This window comes from Stomoxys calcitrans, chromosome 5 (genome assembly GCF_963082655.1).
Source record: "Stomoxys calcitrans chromosome 5, idStoCalc2.1, whole genome shotgun sequence".
Taxonomy (NCBI): Eukaryota; Metazoa; Arthropoda; class Insecta; order Diptera; family Muscidae; genus Stomoxys; species Stomoxys calcitrans.
The window spans coordinates 160,829,738-160,853,929 of record NC_081556.1 but is presented as its reverse complement, the minus strand read 5'-3'; the positions used below and the strand labels follow the sequence as shown (position 1 = coordinate 160,853,929).

Here is a 24,192-nt window from a genome sequence, read left to right as displayed (position 1 = left end):
GCAATTGTTTTAATTTTTTTCTGTGTGTTGACGCTTTCTCTTGAGAATCCTATGTGACCTCTCAACTTGCGTTCAATTTAGAGTTGTGCTTAAAGTGTGAAATTTCCTCGCCAATCATGGCGATGATGACAAGCCCCATAATGAAGAGGATTCCTACCCTCCCCAACTAGCATTGCCATAGATCAGTGTTAAACATCCGCACGCAACTCATTTAACATAGCTGGGGGCATACAAAAATGCCGCTTTTAGCCATACGCCGCAGACACAGCAGCACCAGCAACAGCATTAATGAATGAGCTGCCGCTCAAACCGCAACCGAAAACGAAATGTATCGAATCGATCGATTTGAATTGAACGCCGATTGTAAATAAATAAAAGAAAGAACATTTATGGCGATAATGGTGCGGTTGAAATTGCTTTTGTTTCCATTGTTTTTTATTTGCCGTTTAGTAAAAATTTATAAAACGAAACTACTGAAGTAGCAATGGGTTCAGTCAATCGCAAAGCACCCAACGCACGGTTAGTTGGTGTTTGCTCCGGGAATTCACAGCTAAATTCAAGAGATCTCGAACACACTCTCTAAATTCCCTGACTGATAGGCGGAAAACGTTGAAAACGTCGATCTTCACCAAAGCCAATATAAAGAGTGTACTTGGTGTAGGAGGCAATGTTCTTGTGAAACGACATCTTATTTTTAAGTGTGTAGTGTGTGGTGTGTGTGCACGCGTTTGTCTAAAGAGAGCCGCATGCATTAGCATCAACATAAGAGCGCACAAAGATAAATGAACTCTGCGTGGTTTTCGTTTGCATTGCAAGTATCTCACAAGTTGAAGTGTTGCAGTGAATCCAACAAAACAGAATCGCTTTGAACGGCTTGTCGGTAGGATCATTGTCTTCTAGCCTTCCTACGTTCGGAAAGCACAAGGGCCAGAAGGAAGCGCGGGTGGAGGAACGAATTTCGGCCTTTGCACCATTTGGTGTAAAAGAAAAACATTTGTCGTCTAGGCAAGCGAGAAAAATTGTACTGTGACGGTTCGAGTTTTTTTTGTTTGTGTATTTGGGGAATTCGCGGGCGACTGGCAGCCACACTTTGGCCTCATACTTATTTTTGTGTCGCGTGTATTTATGATTATTTTTGCCGCCGAAATCGGAAAATTAGTCATGTTTGTTGAGTGAAAAACGAAGGAGAAACGCAAAAGAAAAACAAAAACAACAGCCACCAAGTTAAACCGGAAAACTATTGTCAACAAAGCCAGATTTGGAAACAAAAAGTAAGTACCAAAATCCTCCGTTTCCACCCTTTAGTATTTGTCTGTGGGCAAACGCGAGGGTGTGTCCCAGTGCTTAAGTGTGTTTGTGTTTATGTTTATTTAAGTGCATCTGATTGTTGTTGTTCTTATTTATGAACGAAAAACATTGATTTATGGTCATTGACGCATATACATACATACGTGGTGCATCGTAACTGAAATTGGTTTTAAATTGAGATGCAGGATCGATTACGATTCTATTGAGACTGTTCTATTGGGTAGCGATTATTGAGAAACAGAAAAAAATTGAAGTGTCAAATTCGGCCCAGTGGAACTTTGGATAACCAATACCATTTTTCGATGCTATTCCACCTATTCGTCGTTAGTGGGTTAAGAGTTAAAATCAAGAGTATTTTTACATACAGCATCTATATCGTAATATGCGCTATATTTCAGGTGACTTTCAAAAGAGTCTCATAACAAATACGGATTTAAAGAACCCAGGAGTCAAATCGGTATGACACTGCAAAGCAGTGCCAAATATCAGCACCAGTTTGATAGGTTTTTGTGTTAATCTATAAAAGAAGTTTTTAAATATTAAAACTCTTGCCATTTAATCAAAACTGCTCAAATAAGGGATTTGCAGAAGCCGTCAATTTTATGCAATTCTTGCATACAAGATCCAATATAAACTTACAAATTTTTAATTAACCCTACTGTTTGAAAAAAAGTTTTTGTTTTTTGCAAGAAAATGTGTTTTGTTTCTATCACAACTTTTTTGCTTTGTTGCGACAGGTGCAAAATGTTTTTGTTGAACTATTTTGGCCTACATCCGATCAAAAGTTTAGTTGAAATAGTGGGAAGTCTCTCATCTATGCATACCAAATGGTTTTCTTTTTTCTGTAATATTGGGTTGCCCAAAAAGTAATTGCGGATTTTTTAAAAGAAAGTAAATGCATTTTTAATAAAACTTAGAATGAACTTTAATCAAATATACTTTTTTTACACTTTTTTTTCTAAAGCAAGCTAAAAATAACAGCTGATAACTGACAGAAGAAAGAATGCAATTACAGAGTCACAAGCCGTTGAAAAAATTTGTCAACGCCGACTATATGGAAAATCCGCAATTACTTTTTGGGCAACCCAATAGTATGGCACTCTGAATATTTTCAATACATTTAAACTTAAACTTGAGAAAACCACTATGAATAATAAAAATAATTAATACTGCATAATATTGTACTTTGAGCCTCTTAACTTGGGGCAAGAAATTTTTCGCTCCAGGAAGTTTCCATCTCATCGCCACATTGTGCGGTACATATTTTTGTCCGTCCGTTTAGATGCTTATGAATAGCAACTGAAACAGAATAAAAAATACTTTTTTTACATTACACTCAGCAAAACGCAAAATGAATGTCATATTTCAATTGAATGTACATACTTGGTATGTGCAAGGCTAGAAATTTTATATAGAAATCCATCTTTCGAGGGCTGCTATGAAAGTGTCTGTATCTGAAAGTGTATTTATTCAAGGTATCTTCCAACATGATTTATATACTCTTGCATGCGCTTAAATTAATTATCGGAACACTTTTTCCACCACGATTAAACATATTGAAAACCTGGTTATTGAACGCTTCAACAGCATCTCCTGGCTACAAAAATCCTTGCTAGGCTGTACGGCGGATGGCTCATCAGTTCGACGTTTTGGCTGGCAAAAATGGGGCAGGTTTATGCCGATGTGTTGGAACTCGCATTGCCATTTTGAACATTGATTCGTCTTCTCTGGTTCATTTTTTGATTTTCTTCCAAGACTTCTCGCAATCTAACTGTGAATTACCACTCAGAATTGATGTTTCTACGAAGAAACAGGCGACCATTTGTGTTGGAGCTCGCATTGTCATTTTGAACAATGATTCGTCTTCTCTTGTTCATTGCTTGAATTTCTTCCAAGGCTTCTCGCAATCTAACTGTGATGTACCACTCAGAATTGATGTTTCTTCGAAGAAACGGGCGACCATTTGCTGCGAAGTGCTTTTTGCCCGAACAACTTTCGCTTGATTTGGCTCGAGCTCGAAGACCAACACGTCGATTGTTGTTTTGCTTCGGGTTCGTATGCATAGCCACCTGTGAAGATCTTATAAACGTATTTTGAAGCACCGAGATCGTATTTTTTTAACATTTCTTCGAACTAATCGGCGGGAGCCTTATTTTGAGAGATTGTCCAATTGTGCGCAATGCAAAGAGAACGAACATTTTGTTACGGCAAGGTGTTCATGCAATATCGAATGTATGCTGGCGGAAAAAAATGTCAATGGATGGCTCTCATGTAATGTTACATGACGATCTTGCATTATAAGCTCAGGCACGGCATCAATGTTCTCTGGTAAAACGGCCGTTTTTGGAACACCTTTACGAAATTCCACTTTGCACGAGCGTCGGCAACGACTGAATTCATTAAACCAGTTTTTTATGTTGTTTCAATGCTTTACAAAGGTTTAAGGTTATCAATGCACTCTTGTCGTGATTATCCATGCCGAAAGTTGTGAAAAATTGTAGCACAAAAATGTTCAAGAGTTAATTTGTCAAATAAAATTTTTCAAGTACATTTTTTCAAGTCACTGAAAACAACAAAACGTTCCAAGTACGATTAAGCTGGAAAACTTAAAATTTCTAATGGAAATGTCAGATTGCACCTGGCAACACTTGGTATTGCCTATTCCAAAAACGTTTATAGCAGCCCTCGTACCTAAAGGAATATCGAGTACATATTTGTATGGAAGGTGGCGATAAAAAAAGATGTGTTATGGTCAGTGTATTGTTCAAATACTTGGACAATTCCTTACCCATTGTAACTTTTGTCCCGATTTTTATGTAAAACATTTTAATACAAACACTTTTTGACTCTTAGAAGCCGTTATTAGAAAAAAGGGACATGCGGAATTCATTAAATCTTTACATAACTAAATTTCATAACAAAATATTACCTCATTTGCCAATAATATATAGAAAATATTTAATTTTGCAAATAATTCGGGCTCTAGATGTTACACGCCAATGTTGGTATTTTTAATATAAACAGAGTGCTAAAAAATTCACTGTTTTGCAAAACAAAACTTTTTAATTGGGTAAATGATTAATTTTTTCGCTTGTACCAATAGCTACAGCTTAATTTCATATCTACGAGTATACATATATATATTTTTATATGTAAGTACATAACATACACAATCCTATGTACACTCAAAAAACGTTTGGGAAATTTTTGCGACAAACGAAATACTTTTATCACGAAGTTTTGCTTTTATTGTAATCTCGTCAAACGATAGCCATAAACGTTGTATTATTGAACGTTAGTAACTTTATTTATCTTAAACCCTTTAGCTGCTTTGTCTATGGTAAAAGAACCTTCCGTTTGTTGTAAAACCAATAACTCTATAAATGCAAAAGTACTTCGATAGCCGCAAATGATTATTCGTGTACTGGACCAATCATTTTTATAGCAAAAATACTTACTCTCTTGCTCGATACATAGAAGGTACACAAGAAAATAATCCCAAGCAGACCCATAGGGTTGTAAATAATTGCAATTGTGTGCTCGTCTCTCGTATAGACACATTCCCACACACAACTTATTTCCCTATTTTATTTTGACTGACCAAATAGCAGTCAGTATATTGAGCAGTGGTAAACTCGAAAAGTGAAAATTTTTGAAGTTTCGGTACAAAAATTCTGGTATGACCAATAACAAAAATCATTAGAGAAACATACAAATGCCTATCAGGTACAAGAAAACACAACAAAAATGTCTAAAGCACATACATTGTTGGTAACATTTACGCGACAAAGAAATATCCGCCACAAAGTAGGTATTTAAATGTGCAAAAACAACAACAACTATTTTTGTTTTATTTATATAACGAATATAGCAGATCATAATACAAAACCATAATGGAGTTGTGTGAAAATGGAAGGCTTTTAGTATAATTGTGTATCATAACATCGAAATAAATCCAAATAAACTGAGATCTGCTTATAATTCGTAAAAAATTGAGTTTGAATTATGTTACTACATTAAATTGAACTTGGCATTCTCTTCAATATGCTCAATCCATTTTAAACGTTTGACGTTAAATTAATTTATAAATAAAGATGAACTAGTTGAAACCCCGAATAACATGTTCTGTATATCAAGAGTGAAGCAATCCCATGGCCAGCCGGTTGTACGTACCAAGGGATGCTGCCTCAGTGTACAACACACTGCTACAACAAGAACATCAAGAATGAATGGTGTTGTGAGGGTAAACATACTATATTTGTCACGGTTTTCAGAAAAGAAGTTTATTTGGCGAAAATTTCCTTTATGTCAAACGAATTATTTTTTTGCGTGTATACACTTACGTACTTAATCGTTTACACAACAATTCGACTGATGTTGATAGGGCAGCGGGTATGCCGTATGCCTCCTCTGGCGACATGGTTCTTACTCGCACGAAACTCTCAACTGATAATGCAAAAGCTGAGCATCCTTCCTCAGCCATCAATGTTATCAGAAAAAGTTATTGATGAGGTACGTTGGTAGGTGCACACATCATTGCAATGATGACCCGAATGAAATAATAAACAAAATCAAGGCAAGTGGGAGGAATATTGGCACACTTTAATGGTTTCTCAGTCGAAGGTAGTTCATTAATCTCTGCAATCCAGTTCTTGTGGTAGTGTTGTCAACTCTGGTAGAATGACAAGCAATGTGGATGCAACACTCTCAAAATATGAATCTGTAATTAAGAGAAGTCTTTGCTCAAGAGCTCTTCATAAACATTAGTAAAGAAGAGAAAGTAGAATAGACAAATTAAAGAGATTTGTCACAATTTATATATTGAGAAAAAAAAGTTATATATGAGAAATAACCAAATTATTTTGTTTTTTTTTTTTTTTTTCATAATAATTTTTTAACTAAAATTTGGCCTTAAAAATGAAATAGACCATAAATACAAAAATATTCGAAGTCTGTACTTAAATCGATAAAATAAGCACAAAAATCAAGATAAGTACAAAACCATTTCAAAATCAAGATGAAAGCACTTCAGTTTTTTCGAATCTAGGGAAATGTATTAAATTTAAACAAGTAAAAACGTGCTGAGTTCAGCCGGGCCTAGTCTTGGAAACCCACTACCATGGATTCTGTCAAAAATTTCTACATACCAAATTTTTTTGTCAAATCATGCAAAAATTGAAACTTCTAGGGGCCGTAGAATGCTAATCGGGACATCGGTTTATATGGAAGCTATACCATACCATATAGTCAGTTAGAGAAAGATTTCTACAATGCTTGCAATGCACTATGTGCAAAATTGGAGGCCACCGTAGCGCAGAGGTTAGCATGTCCGCCTGGGTTCGAATCCTGGCGAGACCATCAGAAAAGAAAAATTTTTAGCGGTGGTTTTCCCCTCCTGGCTACATTTGTGAGGTACTATGCCATGTAAAACTTCTCTCCAAAGAGGTGTCGCACTGCGGCACGCCGTTCGAACTCGGCTATAAAAAGGAGTCCCCGTATCATTGAGCTTAAAAGCTTAAATCGCACTACACCCATTGATATGTGAGAAGTTTGCCCCTGTTCCTTAGTGGAATATTCATGGACAAAATTTGCATTTGAAAAGTCAAATCGATGGAACGGTTTGTATGAGGGCTATGTCTATTTAGGGAGTTTATGTGGGTGGTGGATGTAATAAATGAAATCCACCTACCATTAGACCAAATGTCTTATATGGGTTGAAGGAGTCAAATAAAGGATCGATTTATATCTAGGCTATGTATATTTTTATGAACAAATGGGGATAATATCATGAACGGACTAGATTCGGAAATGGTTCTAAATATTACAAATAGGACCTTTTAATGTGTTGCCAGCTTGAGTATGATCTGATAACATATGTGCATTGATTCACTTATAACCACGTCGTGGTTAAATTAATGAAGATCTTAAGCGTATTTTACATACCAAATTTCAGCTATATCGAGCAAAAAGAAAGCCTTTAGGGGCTCAATAAATTGAATCGAGAGATTTGTTTCGATGGATCGGTTTATGAAATATCATATAGGTCGAAAATATTTTTATTTTAACATAAAGCAATAGATATCCTTTTTATACTCACCACCACAGGACAATCGTACAGGGTATATTCATTTAGCCATATCGTTTGCAACATATCGAAATATCTATTTCATCCATTTCCGACCTTACAATGTAGTATATATTTTTCGGATCGTCGTAAAAATCTAAGACGATTTAAGGATGTTAGTGTGTCCGTCAGTTGGAACCACGCTACAGTCTTCAGTAATTGAGATATTGAGTTGAAATTTTGTACAGACTCGTATTTCTTCTATATCAGGTTAACTTATTGAATGAGACAAATACTGCATACTGCTGCCATATAGGCCGATCTGGCTATTTCTTAGGGTCTTACGCCCATAAAAACTGCAATTTTTGTCCGATTTTGACATATAGCATACACCGATATGCCGATATAGGGTCTTAAGTCCGCAACAGGCGCATTTGTTACCCGATTTCACTGAAATTCCAAACATTATCCTTTATTAGGCCCTTTGACACCCGACCTTAATATGGTCCATATCGGGCCATATTTACATATAGCTGCCATGTAAAACGATCTGCCTATGTATTTATTACCCAGTTGTTATCCGAACCAAACATGGTCCAGATCAGAACATAATTGGATATAGTTGCCATATAGACCGATCTGCTGATTTTGAGTCTTAGGCCCATAACAAATTTTCGCTGAAATTTGGAACACTAAGTTGTATCAAGACTCCGGTCTAGACTATGGTCCAGATCGGATAATAGTAAGATATAACTGCCATATAGAATGATCAACCTATTTAAGGCTTATGCGGATAAACTGCACATTTATTATCCGATTTGAGTAACATTTGAAATTTAATACTCCCGACATCCGATCGAACTCTGGTCCCGATCGGATCATATTTAGATATAGCTGATATATAGACCGATGATGTATGGTCTTAGGCCCATAACAACCGCATTTATTACCCGATTTCGCTGAAATTTGGAAATGTTATTTGTATAAAGCTCCTCGGCACCTGCACCAAAAACGTTTAAGATCGGCCTATATTTGGCGATTAACATGAATATATAGGATAATAAATATATACATGGTGGTGGGTATCATGCCTTATGCCTTTTCACTTGTTTAAAGCCATGCCCACTTATATTCTTTACCCGATTTTTTTTATTAAAACTTATACTATTCTCCTAATAATTAAGTATATAAATATTTCTAATAATAATGTTTAAAGTTCTTGAATCTAACGAAAATATCGAATTCCGTGGATATAAAGTTGTAGTAGTCTTAAGAGCTATGAAAAATTATTCAAAAAGAATACTACACTCATAGGAAATCTGCTAAATATTAGTAGTTAATCTTGCTGCTATTGTAGCAGTAGTACTGCAATTTCAGATTAGCAGGCTTACTGCTGAAAGGTCTGTTGTTTGCTGAAAATGTCTGCTGCTTCATTTTGAAGGGAATGTTAGAAGAAAAAATAGAACACATATATAAATGTGTGTCTGGATGTTTATACTGACCACTGAATACTTTCCATAACCTCTTTTTTAATTAAATTTAGATACAAAAGGCCATGCCAGTCATGTGCACATTAGTAGAGCAATAACAAAAAATGCGAGCTAGCTCAGCCACATTTCGAAATGTATACAATGGATAGAACAGGTAGGTAGCTTCTTTACAATAATATTTCACAAATTGAAATTATCTCTTCCAACAAAATTTCTAAAAAAGATCTAAAAAATAATCATTGGGTTGAGTGTGTTTTCCTGGACGTGCGTCAGCTTAAATTACTCTACAGCCTTTAAAAATTGAGATGTTGCACTGAATATGTCAGCTTGGGATATGTCAGCTTTTGCTTCAAATGCAGGTAAAACTCTTGAACGAGCCATATTTGGTAAAGCACCATATAAAGGTACCAAATTACACACGACACACATAACAATGGAGTTATTGAGAGACGAGTTCGGTCAACATTTTATTTCACTTCAGGACAGATCAATTAGCCGCCGTGCGATTTAACTCCTTTAGACTTTTTTGTGGGGCTATGTTAAAGCTCATGTCTATACAGACCCAGATCCCGCTTCAATTGACGCAGTCAAACATTAAATTATTTGGACCGTACTATCGATTCGAATAAAGGTTTCATGCATTTTTCTGAATTTTATGTTTTTTTTTTTTAATCCTTCCTATAGCTTTTAAAAAATCACTCTTTAGAATGATCTCCGACTCAAAGGTTTTAGGCCCATAAGATAACCTCGAAATCCGGGCGGGATATGGTCTAGATCAAATAATATTTAGACATATAATGATGTAAACTCATATTAGCTAAACCAAAGAGAAAATGAAATTACAAAACAAGAGAGTCTTTCCTCTTTGGAGAGGATATGAACAAGACCACAAGAAGGAGGAAGTGAGTGAAAACTTTAAAAGTGCTTTTGCAAAGTTTTTGACTAACAGCTACCCAGATGTTCAAAGACTCAAAATTATTTATAGCACAATGCTACTGTGCTACAACAAATTGGGTGCCTTATGCCTAATTAATTAATAAGAATATATTTGTCTAATCTACGTGTATTCTGAGTAATGTGAAAATATTTTTATCCATGTGAAATTTGGAACAACAAGAATTTGGTAATGGCGAGGATTAGTCCATCTCCGATAAAGTTACCATATAAATCTATCTATCGAGTTGTTTTTCTAGCTGGCTCAGAAAATACCCTCCTACATCTATGTCATGTATTGAAGTATGAAGTTACAAATTGCAATTTTTTTCTAAACGGAATGAAAGAAAAAAGTAAATCGGTTGATATGGCGATGAACAAAAAGTTAAAATTTAATCAAATATTTATAGTTTAAATATACTCGTATTAACATGTAGCAAATGAGGAACGTGGTATTCTAATAAAAGAGAACATAAATTTAGCGTAGGATGTCTCTATTTCTATGTAGAATGGAGTAAAACTTTTGGGTTTTCAATATTGTTTACTAACTTTAAAAAATTACAGGCACCGCGCTAAAGACAAGTTATTGCTTTCAAATACAACATGTATTCAATTGAGCTCTTTTTGAATTTAGTTTTTTTTGCTTTCGATCCAATAAATAATTACATGAATTTCCCAAGATTTTCATTCCATTCATTCGAAAATAGCACGTTTCAAAATGATGTGATTATGATATTTTCATATTTGTTGTTTGTGTTTAGAATTATACATAAATGTATATGCATGTATGTATAAATATGCAAACATATGTATGGGTCTATTTGTTTGTGCCGAACTGTTGCGTGTATGGCCATCGATTGAGGCAAATATTTGGGGAATTTTATCTTAGTGGTTCCAGATCACTGCTTGAGCAGATGACAAAATTCTCAACGTTCACACATCTATGTATGTTCATTGGCAAATATATTTTGTAATGGGGTGTCCCGAACGAAAAAACGTGAAACTTGTATTGATAGAGATATTATAGAGATCATTATGGAACTCAAAATGCATCGGATAAGTATTCCGTCCTTTAGGTGTTCCGATCCGATTATTGGTATGTAAGATAGCTGAACAAGATTGTGGATCCACTCAGATTACACTTGTATTGGATGTTAGAAGTCACAACAGAACTCATTTATAAAATATTAGCTAAATCGTATATTCTCAAAGCCATATTGCATTTACGCTAGGAGCAAATCAGCAAATTCGTCTTTATACCAACCATATAAGATTATGGACCGATGCGATCAAATTTGGTATAGGCATTGGTCGGCAATATATTGTGCTCCCAAAGGTTCAATAAATCAAATGGGAAGATCGGGTTTTAATGGAGCTATGTGTAACTAAATTTTTAACGATTTACACCATGGTAAGAACAGACTTTACCCTCTTTTGTTATTTTTTTGAATAAAACAGCTGGTTTTCATAACACATCTGTTCAATACTAAAAACCTCCAGTAGAAATTTGCAATTACCAAACTCTCAAAATTTAGCTTGCTCTCATGCACTCTCCCACTCTCTTCTGCTGGCAAATAAAGTACACGAACGACTTCCAGTTACAAGTTGTGCAAATTTACACACATTTTTTAATGCACGAGCACGCTTATTATTGGGAGATATTTGTGTAAAACATCTAACTACTAGCCTTAAACGATCGAAAGTTGCATCGACGTAGAATGTTGTGGCGATCAAAATAAACATTCATATACTGTCTTTTGTCTTTCGGAAACAAACAGAAAGAAAATTTGTGTATTTTCGGTACCACCTAGTAAACAATGTGTGTTCGATTACGAGAAGAAAAACAATCGGATTTATGTTGAGTATGGGCTTTGTTAAGAACAATGATGCCGTTAATTTCTATTATTCATCCCAATTTTCTCCCATTCAATTCATAAATGCAAACATTTAAAGATTGCTTGTCATAGGGTGTTTGGTGGTTTGCTGCTTTGTTCGTTCTGGATAATGAACATATTTCGGTTATTAATCAACACACTCGCACACAATGAAGAGTTAACGGACAAAACAATTTCAAATCTTATTCATGCGATGTGACCGAGAGTGAAAACCTACGCTTCCACTCACTATACCGACAGCACAAATGCACACGATATAGAAATGGACGAATGATGAGAGGAGACGAGACGCAACAAAGCTTTGTTTACACTTTCCATTTCGATGACGACGTCAACGATGAGATAGATGGTGACGAGGAAATCTGAAACAATCAAAAGGCATGTACCATATAGCCCCACATGTAAATATCCGTAGCCATAGCAAGCATGCATTAGGGTGGCTCTACAAATAACCATTGTGATGGATAATTAGGAAAAGCAACAATAATATAAATTAGTGAATGATACAAATCTGAAACATAATCCCTATAGATAAACCTGCAATTTTTGATTGACTCGATTTTAAATTAAAAATTTTCCCTTTTTTAAACATCGCCTTATTTCATTCAATTTCTTTGTGTCCTCTACCAAAGATTCACCTACAAAGAATATAAAATAAGGGGACCAGTCCTGCGTTTGAAATGCGGTTTCTTGAGCTGAATAAGTAGCCGGATTTATAACAACTGAAATTTCTGTCTGTTTGCGTTTTTTTTTTTTTGGTCCTAAAAGAATAGTTGGCAAAAAAATGTTAAACAAGTTAAAGCGTTCTAAGTTCGCCTGGGCCGTATCTAAAAGTACGTTTACATTGGTCCGGATTTATTTTATTTATTTATTTTTAAATCCCAAATAAACCCGATTCATGGCTGAGCAATCGATAAAATGGCCAAAATATGCAACTGTTTTCAAGAATTGTGTATGATACGCACATTCATGTATATGCCTGTACGCTTGTGTGTGTCACTAAAATCCCCAAAAACGCATTGTAAACGGACAGGATTTGTTTTAGGATTTGGTTTAATCCAGATTATAAAATTTTCAGTGTAAGCGTGCTATAATATAGCCTCCACCATGGATCGCTTTTGTCAAGTTCTTTGCCTGGTATCTCTTTATAGACAAACAAACGATAATGGATAAAAATTGCTATGCTATTGGAGCTATATCAGGTAATGGAACGATTCGAACCATACTTGGTTTGGATGTTGGCGATCGGGTAAGAATTGCGCCCCCTAGAAGCTCAAAGAGGCAAGATCCATGATCGGTTTATGGCATTTATAAACATTAAAACATGGACTGATGGACTATTTACAATTCCAACCGACCTACACTAATAGCAAGAATTTTGAAAATTTGCAATCCCCTATCTTCCTTCCTATTCCTTCGAAAGTTAGGTTTGAAAATGTCTTTGAATTTTTGTCTTTGGCTAAAAATTCCGGATGATCCGACTTTTTGAAGTTTTGAAAACATGCACCTGGTTTATGTAGGAAAATGTAATAAATTTGAATTTTAAATGTTTTTCAATCTTATTGTTGGGCATTATTTACACTGGTCTTCGTTTTAAAACAGAACCCTCAGACGGAACTAAGTACTGGTTTTACATCTAATTTCAACTGTAGCCCACTCCTTAAAATGACACTACACTGCATCAACTTCCACATGGCTTTTGTATTGCAATACCAACAATTTCCACTTTCTTTCTAATATGAGTTTTTTTCCTTACTTTAATTGGCTATCACAGAATATTTGTTCCACTAGCCGAACGTAGAATAGCGTTCCAAGCGCCTCGATCTTCTGCGCTCATTCTAAAATCTCTGACACCAAGTTTCGAGGTGTCTCCCACAACTTGATCTTTCCATCGGGCTTTTGGTCTTCCCGGTTTGCGTGTACCACCGTGTTTGCCTTCAAAAGACTTCTTTGCTGGAGCTTCTTCATCCATTCTGACAACATGACCTAGCCAACGCAGCCGTTGTATTTTGATGCGTGTAACTATGCTATCGTCGTCATACAGCTCGTGGTTCATACGTCGCCTTTATTCTCCGTTAACGCAAACTGGTCCATATATTTTACGAAGAATCTTTCTCTCAAATACTCCAAGCACTGCCTCATCTGCTTTCACAAGTACCCATGCTTCAGAACCATACAACAGCACGGGTAGTATCAGTGTCTTGTAAAGTGTAGTCTTCGTCTGTCGAGAGATGGCCTTGTTTTTAAACTGCTTACTTAGTCCAAAGTAGCATCTGTTTGCCAGTATTATTCTTCGCTTTATCTTAAAACTGGTGTCATTCGTTTCGGTTACGGCGGTGCCGAGGTAGATAAAGTTACTGACTATCTCAAAGTTGTGATTCCCAACTTTCTCCATGTTCTTTATCTGCTCGGTTGTACAAGGCTTTTTGGGAGTGGAGACCATCCATTTCGTCTTATCTCCATTTACTGCCAGACCCATTTTCACTGACTCTCTTTTAATTCTTTCAAAGGCTGCAGTTACTACTTCCGGTGACCGACCTATGATATCGATATCGTCGGCATAGGCAGGTAGCATGTGCTCTCTTGTGATTAGTGTGCCATATCTATTCACTTCTGCATCTCGTATAATCTGCTCCAGTAGGATATTAAAGAGATCACACGATAGGCTGTCTCCTTGTCTGAAACCTCGTTTGGTATTAAATGGTTCGGAGAGATTCTTTCCTATTCTTATTCCTATGAGTTTTTTTCCTATGTATAAGAAATTAGTTTCTTAAACAGATACATACAGATACTCGTATAAGAATTTTTTTTATATGAGAAGTGTCTATATTTCTAAGCAAACAACATAAGCCCGCAGGGTTCGAAGTAATGTGCAAATGTGTGAATGTTCCGTACTGCTCTAGGAAAAACCATACAACAATTCACTTTTGGTCTGCATATGTGTTTATACCCTACACCACAACTGTGGTACAGGGTATTATAGATTTGTGCATTTGTTTCCAACGCCAAGAAGGAGAGGAGCTAGACTCTATAAGTATACGGATCGGCTTAGAATCACTTCCTGATTCGATTTAGTTATAGCTCTCATATATATCTTTCATCCTATTAACGCTGTAGAAGCCATAATTTTAGTCCGATCCTTACAAAATTTGGCACAAAATGTTTTTTTTTTTCACGTCCCAATATGTGTTCAAAATTTCCTAAAAATCGGTTCAGATTTAGATATAGCTTCTACATATATCTTTCATCCGATGTGCAATTTTAAAGATTTGTAAGGATCGGACCACAATTTTGGTCCGAACCTTACAAAATTCGGCACAAAGTGTTTTTTTTTTTTTTTGACGTCCCAATATGTCTGCAAAATTTAATTTAAATCGGTCCAGATTTAGATAAAGCTCCCGAATATGTCTTTCACCCGATACACCCTTTTAAAGCTGTAGGAACCACAATCTTTACCAAATTTAGCATGAGATGTTTCGTGCGATGTCTCAATACGTGTGCAAAATTTCATCTAAATCGGTTCGGTTCGGATATATATCTTTTATGCGCTTCGACTTTTATGGCTGTGGTAGCTACAATTTAGGTCCGATCTCTACATGAGATGTTTTAATTGACATCCCAAGACGTGTGCAAAATTTCATCAAAATCGAATCAGATTTAGATAAAACTCCCATATATATATTTTATGCGTTACGACTTTTAAGATTGTAGAAGCCACAATTTTCGTACCATCGTAAGAAAATCGTACAAAATTCTATTCGATATTTCAGTTAGTATGCAAAATGAAAGTCAGACTAGATTTGGATATAAGTGCTACTTATTAAAAGTATTACGTAGACTCGGTGGTGCAGGATATTATATTGTCGGCTTCGCCCGACTTTTGCCTTTCCTTACTGGTTTTTGCTTGTCTATGGAGTTGTCAAACCGTATGCCAGAAGCATTCATATAAATTTTTCACAAATAGAGTTTTCAGCTTCGGTGCTTAAAAAATATTTCTTGTATACGTTTTCTTATAAGAGTTTCTTATATAATTTTGAAATGAATGATCTAAGAAAAGACATGGTGATTTGAAAACAGTTTCTTAAAAACGTATATTTCTTATATACGATGTGCTTATATCCGTTCTATACTGTATAACTATATTTGCTTAAACTACACTCAGTGAAAATGGCTTGCTGATATCGGCAAATACTGCATGTATTTTTGAATTAAAATAAACCCAACAAAATTAAATGCAATTAAATGCAATTTTTGAAGAATTTATTCCGATGTGGAAAAATTTGACATGTACCTATGCTTGGGTGTTCTCTTTATTACACGTTCATTCTCACACCCGAAGAATAATGGATTTTGTATTATCGCTTAATAATTGTTTTATGATTCTACGATTAAATCGCTGCTTATAAATGGACTCCGTATCGCCAACAAGAGTGGGCCATGATTGTTGTTAAGCGGCGGTTCCCTTTGATGGTTTGCTTTAGAAGATAATCGACTGGACAGTTTAACCTTTTAATTCCAAGCATTCGATCAGTCTACATACATACACTGTGCACTCAGAAAAATGGTGCGCATAAAATAAAGTAAAATAAAAAACTTATTGCAAATAAGTTACCAAATTTTAATCTAATTTGGTTAAATATTGATTAAAACTAGGAAAAATTGCAAGTTTTTAGTAAGTTTTACTAATCTGTTGGCTAATAGTTCATAAACTTGAGATTGGGAAGTTTCTTCTCAACAAGTTAAATATTCCTAAAGCAACCAATTTTTTTATTCATATATTATAAACATGTTGTTATGTTGAGTTCAACGCTTGCTACAAAATTTTATTCTTCAATTCGAATAAATATTCCTTCGAAATAGTTTACGAACTTCCCAAATTTGAGTAAAATTGAATAAATTTGTTTCAATTACAAGCTTTAACTAAAATTTTGTCTATACTTAGGTTGACAGATTTTGTAATAGAGATGATTAAACCCATTAACTTCTTAGCCATTCCAAGCCTAGCCTAAATACAATTATGAAGGTGCTTTTAAACATGTTGCTTGTCAGTCATACAATAATCACATGATTGAAAACTTACAGCCGTAATCACAAAAAGTTATGGAGGCTTTATAAACTACTAATAGGTATTTTCATGGTACAATAAAGAGGAAGCGTCATTAGCACAACAACAAAAATCTATGCCCAAAGAAACTACCTTGAAATGACGTAAGTTGAAATGTTGAAGTGGTTTTTGAAATAGACTTTGTTTTCCAACTTATCTTCTTCAAATGTGTTTTATATCTGAACCGACTTTAAATCAGAACTTTGTTGTAACTACGGCCATATAAGTGCAAATCGGGCGATACATATATATGGGAGCTATATTGTAATCTGAACCCGTTTTGATGAAATCTTGCACATTATATATATATATATATATACGCAATTACTTTTTGGGCAACCCAATATATATATATATATATATATATATATATATATATATATATATATATATATATATATATATATATATATATATATATATATATATATATATATATATATATATATGGGACCTATATCTAAATCTGAACCGAATTTTACCAAACTTAATAGCGTCAAAATTTCGTGATGATTGGACAACAAATACGACCTGCACTTTGATTACAAGAATACATGGACTCACAGGGCTAAATCGAATCAGTGATTCTGAGTCGATCGGTATACTTATCAATTAGTCTATCTCTTCTCCTTCTTAGCGTTGCAAACAAATGCACAAATCTATAATACTCTTTACCACAGTGGTGGTTTAGGATATAAAAAAAGATAGATAATCGAAAGAATTTGGAGAGGCCGCGTGTACGCATTTTGAAACATGACCATGCAAGTTCCAAGAAGTCAAAAGCAAAAATAATTGTTTTTTAATTGGTGTCTCCCATTTCTTTTGTCTGGTGTGAATCAGCTGATTGCAAATTTATTCGAATATATCAATTTATTAGGTGAGTTAAAGGCGTTACGTAAGCCAATAGCAGTTGTTCTAAGGCTACGCTGGTTATAATTCATTGCAATTTAAGATGTTCCGATGGCTATTTGTGAAATTTTGTGATTTTGTAATAAAATAGCCGAGCTCACTTGTAGTGATGCAAAATAAAAAAAACAAACCCAAGATTCGACCCTGCGCCAGTTCATAAAAATAAAGATTATTCTTATGTTTAAAATTGCATGCTTATTATATCCCAGCTGCTTGTGACAAGAACAAATGCATTTGTTCTTAGTGAATTGCAGTTTTTTTTTAATAATTTTTGCACAAATAAGTTTGATTATATCTAGAACTAATTGTGAAAAACCGACACCATAACTATTTTTTTCGACACTAGCACTAAAACGGCATAGGGTTACCAAAGCAAAATAAAGAATCACACTTTAGCTATTCAGCTGCTATTGTAGGGTTTTGAATACGAAATGCTATAATGGGTTTATTGTACAATTATTGTAAGCTTTAATCTATTAGAATATCATAATACAAGAATGTCGGATTTGTGACTTCACTTTGAAACCTTTAAAGGTTTAGAAAGGTTTTAGAAACCTTTATAGGTTTATTATTGACACAAATTCTTATTTAAAAAAGGAAATCCGCCTTTTACATTTTTCCTATTTGCCTGTGCTGTGCAGTTAAGCATCATGCTCTGGGTAATAAACCATTGAGAGCATGTGTCGCCGACGAAATGGCGTCAGCAACATTCACACAGGTAAAAGTGGGAAACCATGCAAGCCATTCCCGTGTCGCATAAACAGTATTACAACTCTCGTCTGATGTACGCATTTTCCAAGAAAAGTCGTGGACGGTAGCGAAATGCTTTTTTCTATTCTCGTCTCAGAATATCAATATAGAAATTTGGGTAAGCATTAGCAATTAAAAACCCAAAAATAATTCTGTTGTTTTACTGATCTTTATTTAACTTTGTTCGCAGAAACTTTTAAAATTTAAATGCGATCTACAATTTATGCAGCGATGGAATATTTTAACGTATATGATTTCGCAAAGGATTTATACTACTAATTACAGAAGGGCGTACAATTTTTATTTTATCATTGTTATTTGCGAAATGTTTCAAAAAAGTAATTGCGAAAAATAGGTTTTTCAACGGTGAAAAACCAACAAAGTACCAGCCATTACTTGAGAATTTTTCCAAAGCCATTGAAAACTAGAAGTGTGAACGGTTTTTATTTTAATATTTCATATACATATATGAAATTTATATTAGCAACGTGCAAATTTGAAATATATTAATAAAATAAATCAAAAGATGAATATGAGAATAAATAATACATCTACAATCAAATGAATTATTTCATGCGCATTGGGTAAAATTGAATAGAAGCCGAGATTTTGCCAAAACTTCGTGCAGATGTATTATAACACAGTAAATATTTCGAATAGTTTATTCCATCAATTGTGTTGATTTCAGCTCATATCTTTCACGATTGTTCATCATATGCACTGAATAAAGAAAAATGTATTTCCATTTATTTAACTTTGAACCATAACGAAGTTCATTTGATGTAATTATATTTTAGATCTAAATGAACTAAAACGAATGAAAATGTCTTTAGCGCTATATGAATTTTAACTCTATTCGAAAGCAGTATGTTTTAACTCAACCATCGGGTCACTCTTTTTGTCCATAGTACGACTTTTTAATTTAAATTTCGGGCGGAAACCCATTCGTTGTAGTTTTTCTCCGTAACATCTGTGTCAAATATCACATCAAAAAACTAATCATAAGTGTTAAGCATATGTTTGTCTTTCTAAGTACAAAAAGTGCATTCGGCGATTTTTACAATGGGTGAAGTTATTCAACGAAGAAGTTCCGCATTGATTAATTGTGAGTTTGTTGAAAAGCTAGAAGTCACACGGACCTAAATCAAGCGAATACGGTGGCTGTGGAACAATATTGCTTGAATTTTTGGCGAAAAACTCACGAAGCATTAATGCGGTGTTAGTCGCTGTTCAAGAAAATTGAGTGATTTTGGAAGAATCGTGATTTTACTTTTCCTAGGCCCAAATGATCTTTTAAACTGGTTTTCACTGATCCTTCCGATATTCTAACGATACCTGTAAGGTCACCGACTGTTAATCGTCAATTCTCGAACACCAATTCCTTGATTTTATTGACATGTTGATCATGAGTTGATGTTGGTGGTCGTCCTGGGCGTGATTCATCGTCAATGCGTTCTAGACCCCCCTTGAATAATTTGTACCAATCAAAAACACTAGCTCCCGACACACAAATATCACCGAAGACCTTTTGCAACATTCTGAACGTTTCGGCACCAGAAGTTTCATTTCGCACTCACAATTTAATGGAACTTCTTTCTTGAATAATTTCGCTCGTTATAAAAATCGCTGAATCCGCTCCGGAAAGGCAAGCCTTACTTATTATGATTATTTTGATATCACATTTGGCGCAGATGTCACTGACAGTCATACCAACTAAGAAAACAAATTATAACGTATGGATATCCGCGCCAAAAATTAAATTAAAAAGTCTTACATACCCAGGCGAAATGACGATTATAATGTCTGCATGTGTTTCCGTTCATATACTCAATAGTTTGTACCAAACCATTCGTTAAACATTCTAAAACAAGTCTTAGTTTTGGCTTGGAAAGTACGATATTTATATTCTAATAAAATGTGTCTTCACAAGGATACATCAAATAATTGTGATTTAATTAAAATACGCCTAAAACCTAAAATTTTGTTCTTATTCCAGAGAGTACTAAGGTCTCCTTATCACAATGAATTCCAAATACGAGAATATGAAAATCATCTACAATCGTAGCAAATTTGGGTGGTATTGGGCTCCCGTATTTGTGGCCTTTTGGTTTCTGCTTTTCTTTTTGGTTGTCATTCCGAGTTTTCGTCATTTTCCCGAGACCATCACCACTGACCAGGAGGCCAATAATAAGGGCCGTTTCATTGGAGAGAGGGCTGAAAATACCCTGCTGAGACTATCAAAGATAGGACCCAAAGTTGTGGGTAGCCCGGCCAATGAGCATGCAACAGTAAACCTTCTCCTGCTGGAAATATCCAAAATAAAAGACGAAGCCCGTCTAGATTTGTACAACATTGAGGTAGATGTCCAATTGGGATCGGGCAATTATGTTCTCTGGAAAATGGTGAACTGCTATCAAGTGATACAGAATGTGGTGGTAAAAGTGTCATCGAAGAATTCCAACAGCAACTCATCGCTATTGATCAACAGCCATTTCGATTCCGTTCCTGGAAGTTCGGGCGCGGGAGATGCCGGTATGATGATTGTGATAATGTTGGAGACCATGAGAGTGATCACAAAATATGACAACCCTTTGCAACACTCCATCGTATTTCTGTTCAATGGCGCCGAAGAAAACCCCCTACAAGGATCGCATGCCTTCATAACGAGTCACAAATGGGCACCGAATGTGAAGTGAGTAATGACCTCTGGCGTCAGTGATGGAATTATTGTAAAGTGGTGCTCTTTTATTTGCAGGGCGTTCATTAATTTGGATTCGGCAGGTTCAGGAGGACGTGAAATACTTTTTCAATCTGGCCCAGATCATCCCTGGCTTATGAATGTGAGTATCTTACACTTTTGAGATAGTCCTGGAAATGATTGCGACATTCGGGTGTATTGCACATGTTTTTCAACCCACAATATCTCTTTTCCAGTACTATGGAGCACATATCATGCACCCGTATGCATCGACAATTGGGGAAGAGTTATTTCAGAATGGCTTTATACCTTCCGAGACAGATTTTCGCATTTTCCGTGACTTCGGGAACATTCCCGGTTTAGATATGGCTCACTCCTTCAACGGATATGTTTATCATACAAAATATGATCGTTTCAATGCTATTCCCAGGAGAACATACCAGTTGACAGGCAATAATGTCTTAAATCTGGCCAAGGCATTGGCAAATGCCCCGGAGTTGGAAAATACGGAGGTAAGTTTATATCGAAATGAAGTCAATTGGAAAAAAGGATAATGTGAAACTTCCATGCCAAAGGTTCGTGGCATGGTGGAGAATATACTGTAAATTGGATGGGAGCAGATATGCTAGGATACTCTCATCCGACGACAAAAACGAATGCATGTCGGAATTTTTCATACAATTTCTCCAATGCATTCGCCAATCTATTTGTTTGATTCATCTTTGCAGGCTCAATCAGAGGGTCACACAGTATTCTACGACATTCTCGGCTGGTTCATCGTTTATTATTCCGAGCAGACCGGCCTAATCATAAACATTGTCGTTTGTATAGTGTTCATACTGACGCTGCTCGGATACATTTGGAATATGGCTCATCAGACCGGAATGTTTCGCCGACGGATTTTCACCAAGTTTGGCATTCTATTCGGCATACAATTGGGCGCCGTCATCCTATCTATGGGTATCACACTACTGATAGCTGTTTTCATCGATGCTGTGGGTCTTTCGATGCCTTGGTTCTCACACCCTTGGTTTATATTCGGCTTATATTTTTGTCCCATGTTTTTTATATTGGGCATACTGCCGGCTATTTACCTTAGTCGGACCAAAGAGCATGGACTGCCGCTGGGCTATGGCATCCAGCTGCTAATGCATGCCCATTGTCTAATACTAACGGTCATCACCATTTTGATGATATCTTTTGGAATACGTTCTGCCTTCGTCATTATGCTGTGCATCGCCTTCTATACGCTGTCGGTGATTTTGAATATTGTCACGTGTTTCCATAAGAAGAGTTAGTAGACCATGTTTGAGCATTTGTAAAATTAGACACCTATTTTGAACTACTGTCTCTGTTTAGACTTCCTGTGGCTTATTCCGCACAGCCTATGTCAGATTCTGCCATTCCTATTTTACACGTACATATGCTATGCCTTCTATGCCACATTCATTCCCATGGAGGGGCGAGATGGAGCCAACAGTAATCCGGAATTGTTGATGGGCGGTTTTACGGCTTTAATGAGTCTAATGTTTGCAGCTTTCTTGGTAAGACGCATTCGCATTTATTCTACTTTGTGTGTCGAAAAATGTTCTCAATATGGAATTGGGCTTTGCAGATTCCTATACTCTGTCTATTCCGCAAGGCAAAAACCATCATTTCAATATTCGGGGTGATTTGTGTCATTTTCATTATCTTGGCAGCCACACCAGTTGGTTTCCCCTATGTGGAGAAAGAGGCTCCTCAACGGTTCTTTGCAGTGGTAAATATGCATAGTAGGAGATCTAATGCCAATCGATGATCATTTCTTTTTTTTTTGTTGTGTAGCATACCACCCGAACCTTCCACAATGGCGATGCAGCAATGAGTATTAGGCGGCAAGATTCCGGCTATTATGTTGTCCCTGTGGACAGACATCCTCACTCAATTGACTTCATGTTTGAGAACTCAAATCTCACCAAAGCTAGTCGACATGAGGATTGCGAAAAAGAAATACAGTGTGGGTTCCCGATTTACAGCACCAGATGGCTGGGATGGAGGTAAGATGAAATGCTTTTGTAATCCTATGTATGGCGTAGCTTCATTTTTCTCCAATCTAGAGCACAAAGTTTCTGGATACCTGCCCCACAGCCCAACTTGCAGGGATGGCCCACATTACGAATCGTCTCTAAACAAATGTCCGATCCAGAAGAGGTTGTTTTTGAGTTGGAGATAGCAGGCCCGAATCATATGAGTATTTTCATACAGCCCTTGGAAAATGTCACCCTGGCGGATTGGTCATTCACCAAGGAACCTCTAGGAGAGAATTTCGAACCACCCTATTATGTGTACTTCTCATATGCGATGGATCCATCGCCTCTGAGATTTCAGTTAGCCTTTAGGGTAAGTCAGAGAGAGCACTCAAATTATTTCCACTATAACACGGCCTATTTTCGATTTTATCACCAGCACGAAGACCCTGATTGGTCGGGTTCCACATTCGACATTGCGGTAATTGGTCATAAGGTCTATGACGACATCAGTATCACAGAAGATTTCAGGGAGTTTGTTGCAAGTTTTCCCGGCTGGGCACATGTTAGCTCGTGGTCAGGTTCCTACGAGTCTTGGAGATTATAAACCTATCGTAGACCCCTCAAGGACGTCTAGCTCGTAAAATAAGCCATTAATGTAATGAGATTATTGCTGTGTTTTATTTTAGTCCTATGCAGTGCAAGTCAAATGTTCGGCATAGGCATACAGTGTAAAATTGTACTGCGATAATAGATGATAACAACCGATTAATCGTGATTTGCTCGGTATAGTACTAAACTAAAACCCAGCATATTTGCCAGTAATCCAAATGAACAAATTGTTTTAAAACAACGACCCCAAACGAACATAATTTTAAGTGACAACAACTATTTATTCCTCCTGTATATGTATGCGTGTACATACATACGTAGCTCTTAAGATGATTGATAAGTCCAAAGAAAAGTTTGTAGATGATTTTTGAAAAAAAAAAACGCATAAATTTGTTTTTAATTTTCTGTGTCAGAATTTTGTAT

The 24,192-nt window shown here is 35.9% G+C and overlaps 1 protein-coding gene across 1 annotated transcript; it reads left to right on the top strand.

Moving 5' to 3' along the window:
• The first annotated feature begins 496 nt into the window (after positions 1-496).
• LOC106090163 (endoplasmic reticulum metallopeptidase 1) lies at positions 497-24,169 on the top strand. The gene is made up of 10 exons (XM_059370164.1): positions 497-1,271; positions 20,450-21,145; positions 21,209-21,293; positions 21,388-21,663; positions 21,880-22,444; positions 22,511-22,695; positions 22,767-22,910; positions 22,976-23,187; positions 23,248-23,530; positions 23,597-24,169. Exons 2-10 carry the CDS (start codon positions 20,475-20,477, stop codon positions 23,762-23,764), a joined length of 2,589 nt encoding a protein of 862 aa, XP_059226147.1. The 5' UTR covers positions 497-1,271; positions 20,450-20,474; the 3' UTR covers positions 23,765-24,169.
• Positions 24,170-24,192: the final 23 nt, after the last annotated feature.

Coding starts and splice junctions, on each gene's coding strand:
- LOC106090163 (XM_059370164.1), top strand. CDS start 20,475: ATGAATTCCAAATACGAGAATATGAAAATCATCTACAATCGTAGCAAA. Junction 22,445..22,510: donor CACGTGTTTCCATAAGAAGA/GTTAGTAGACCA, acceptor GTCTCTGTTTAG/ACTTCCTGTGGCTTATTCCG. Junction 22,696..22,766: donor TAATGTTTGCAGCTTTCTTG/GTAAGACGCATT, acceptor TGGGCTTTGCAG/ATTCCTATACTCTGTCTATT.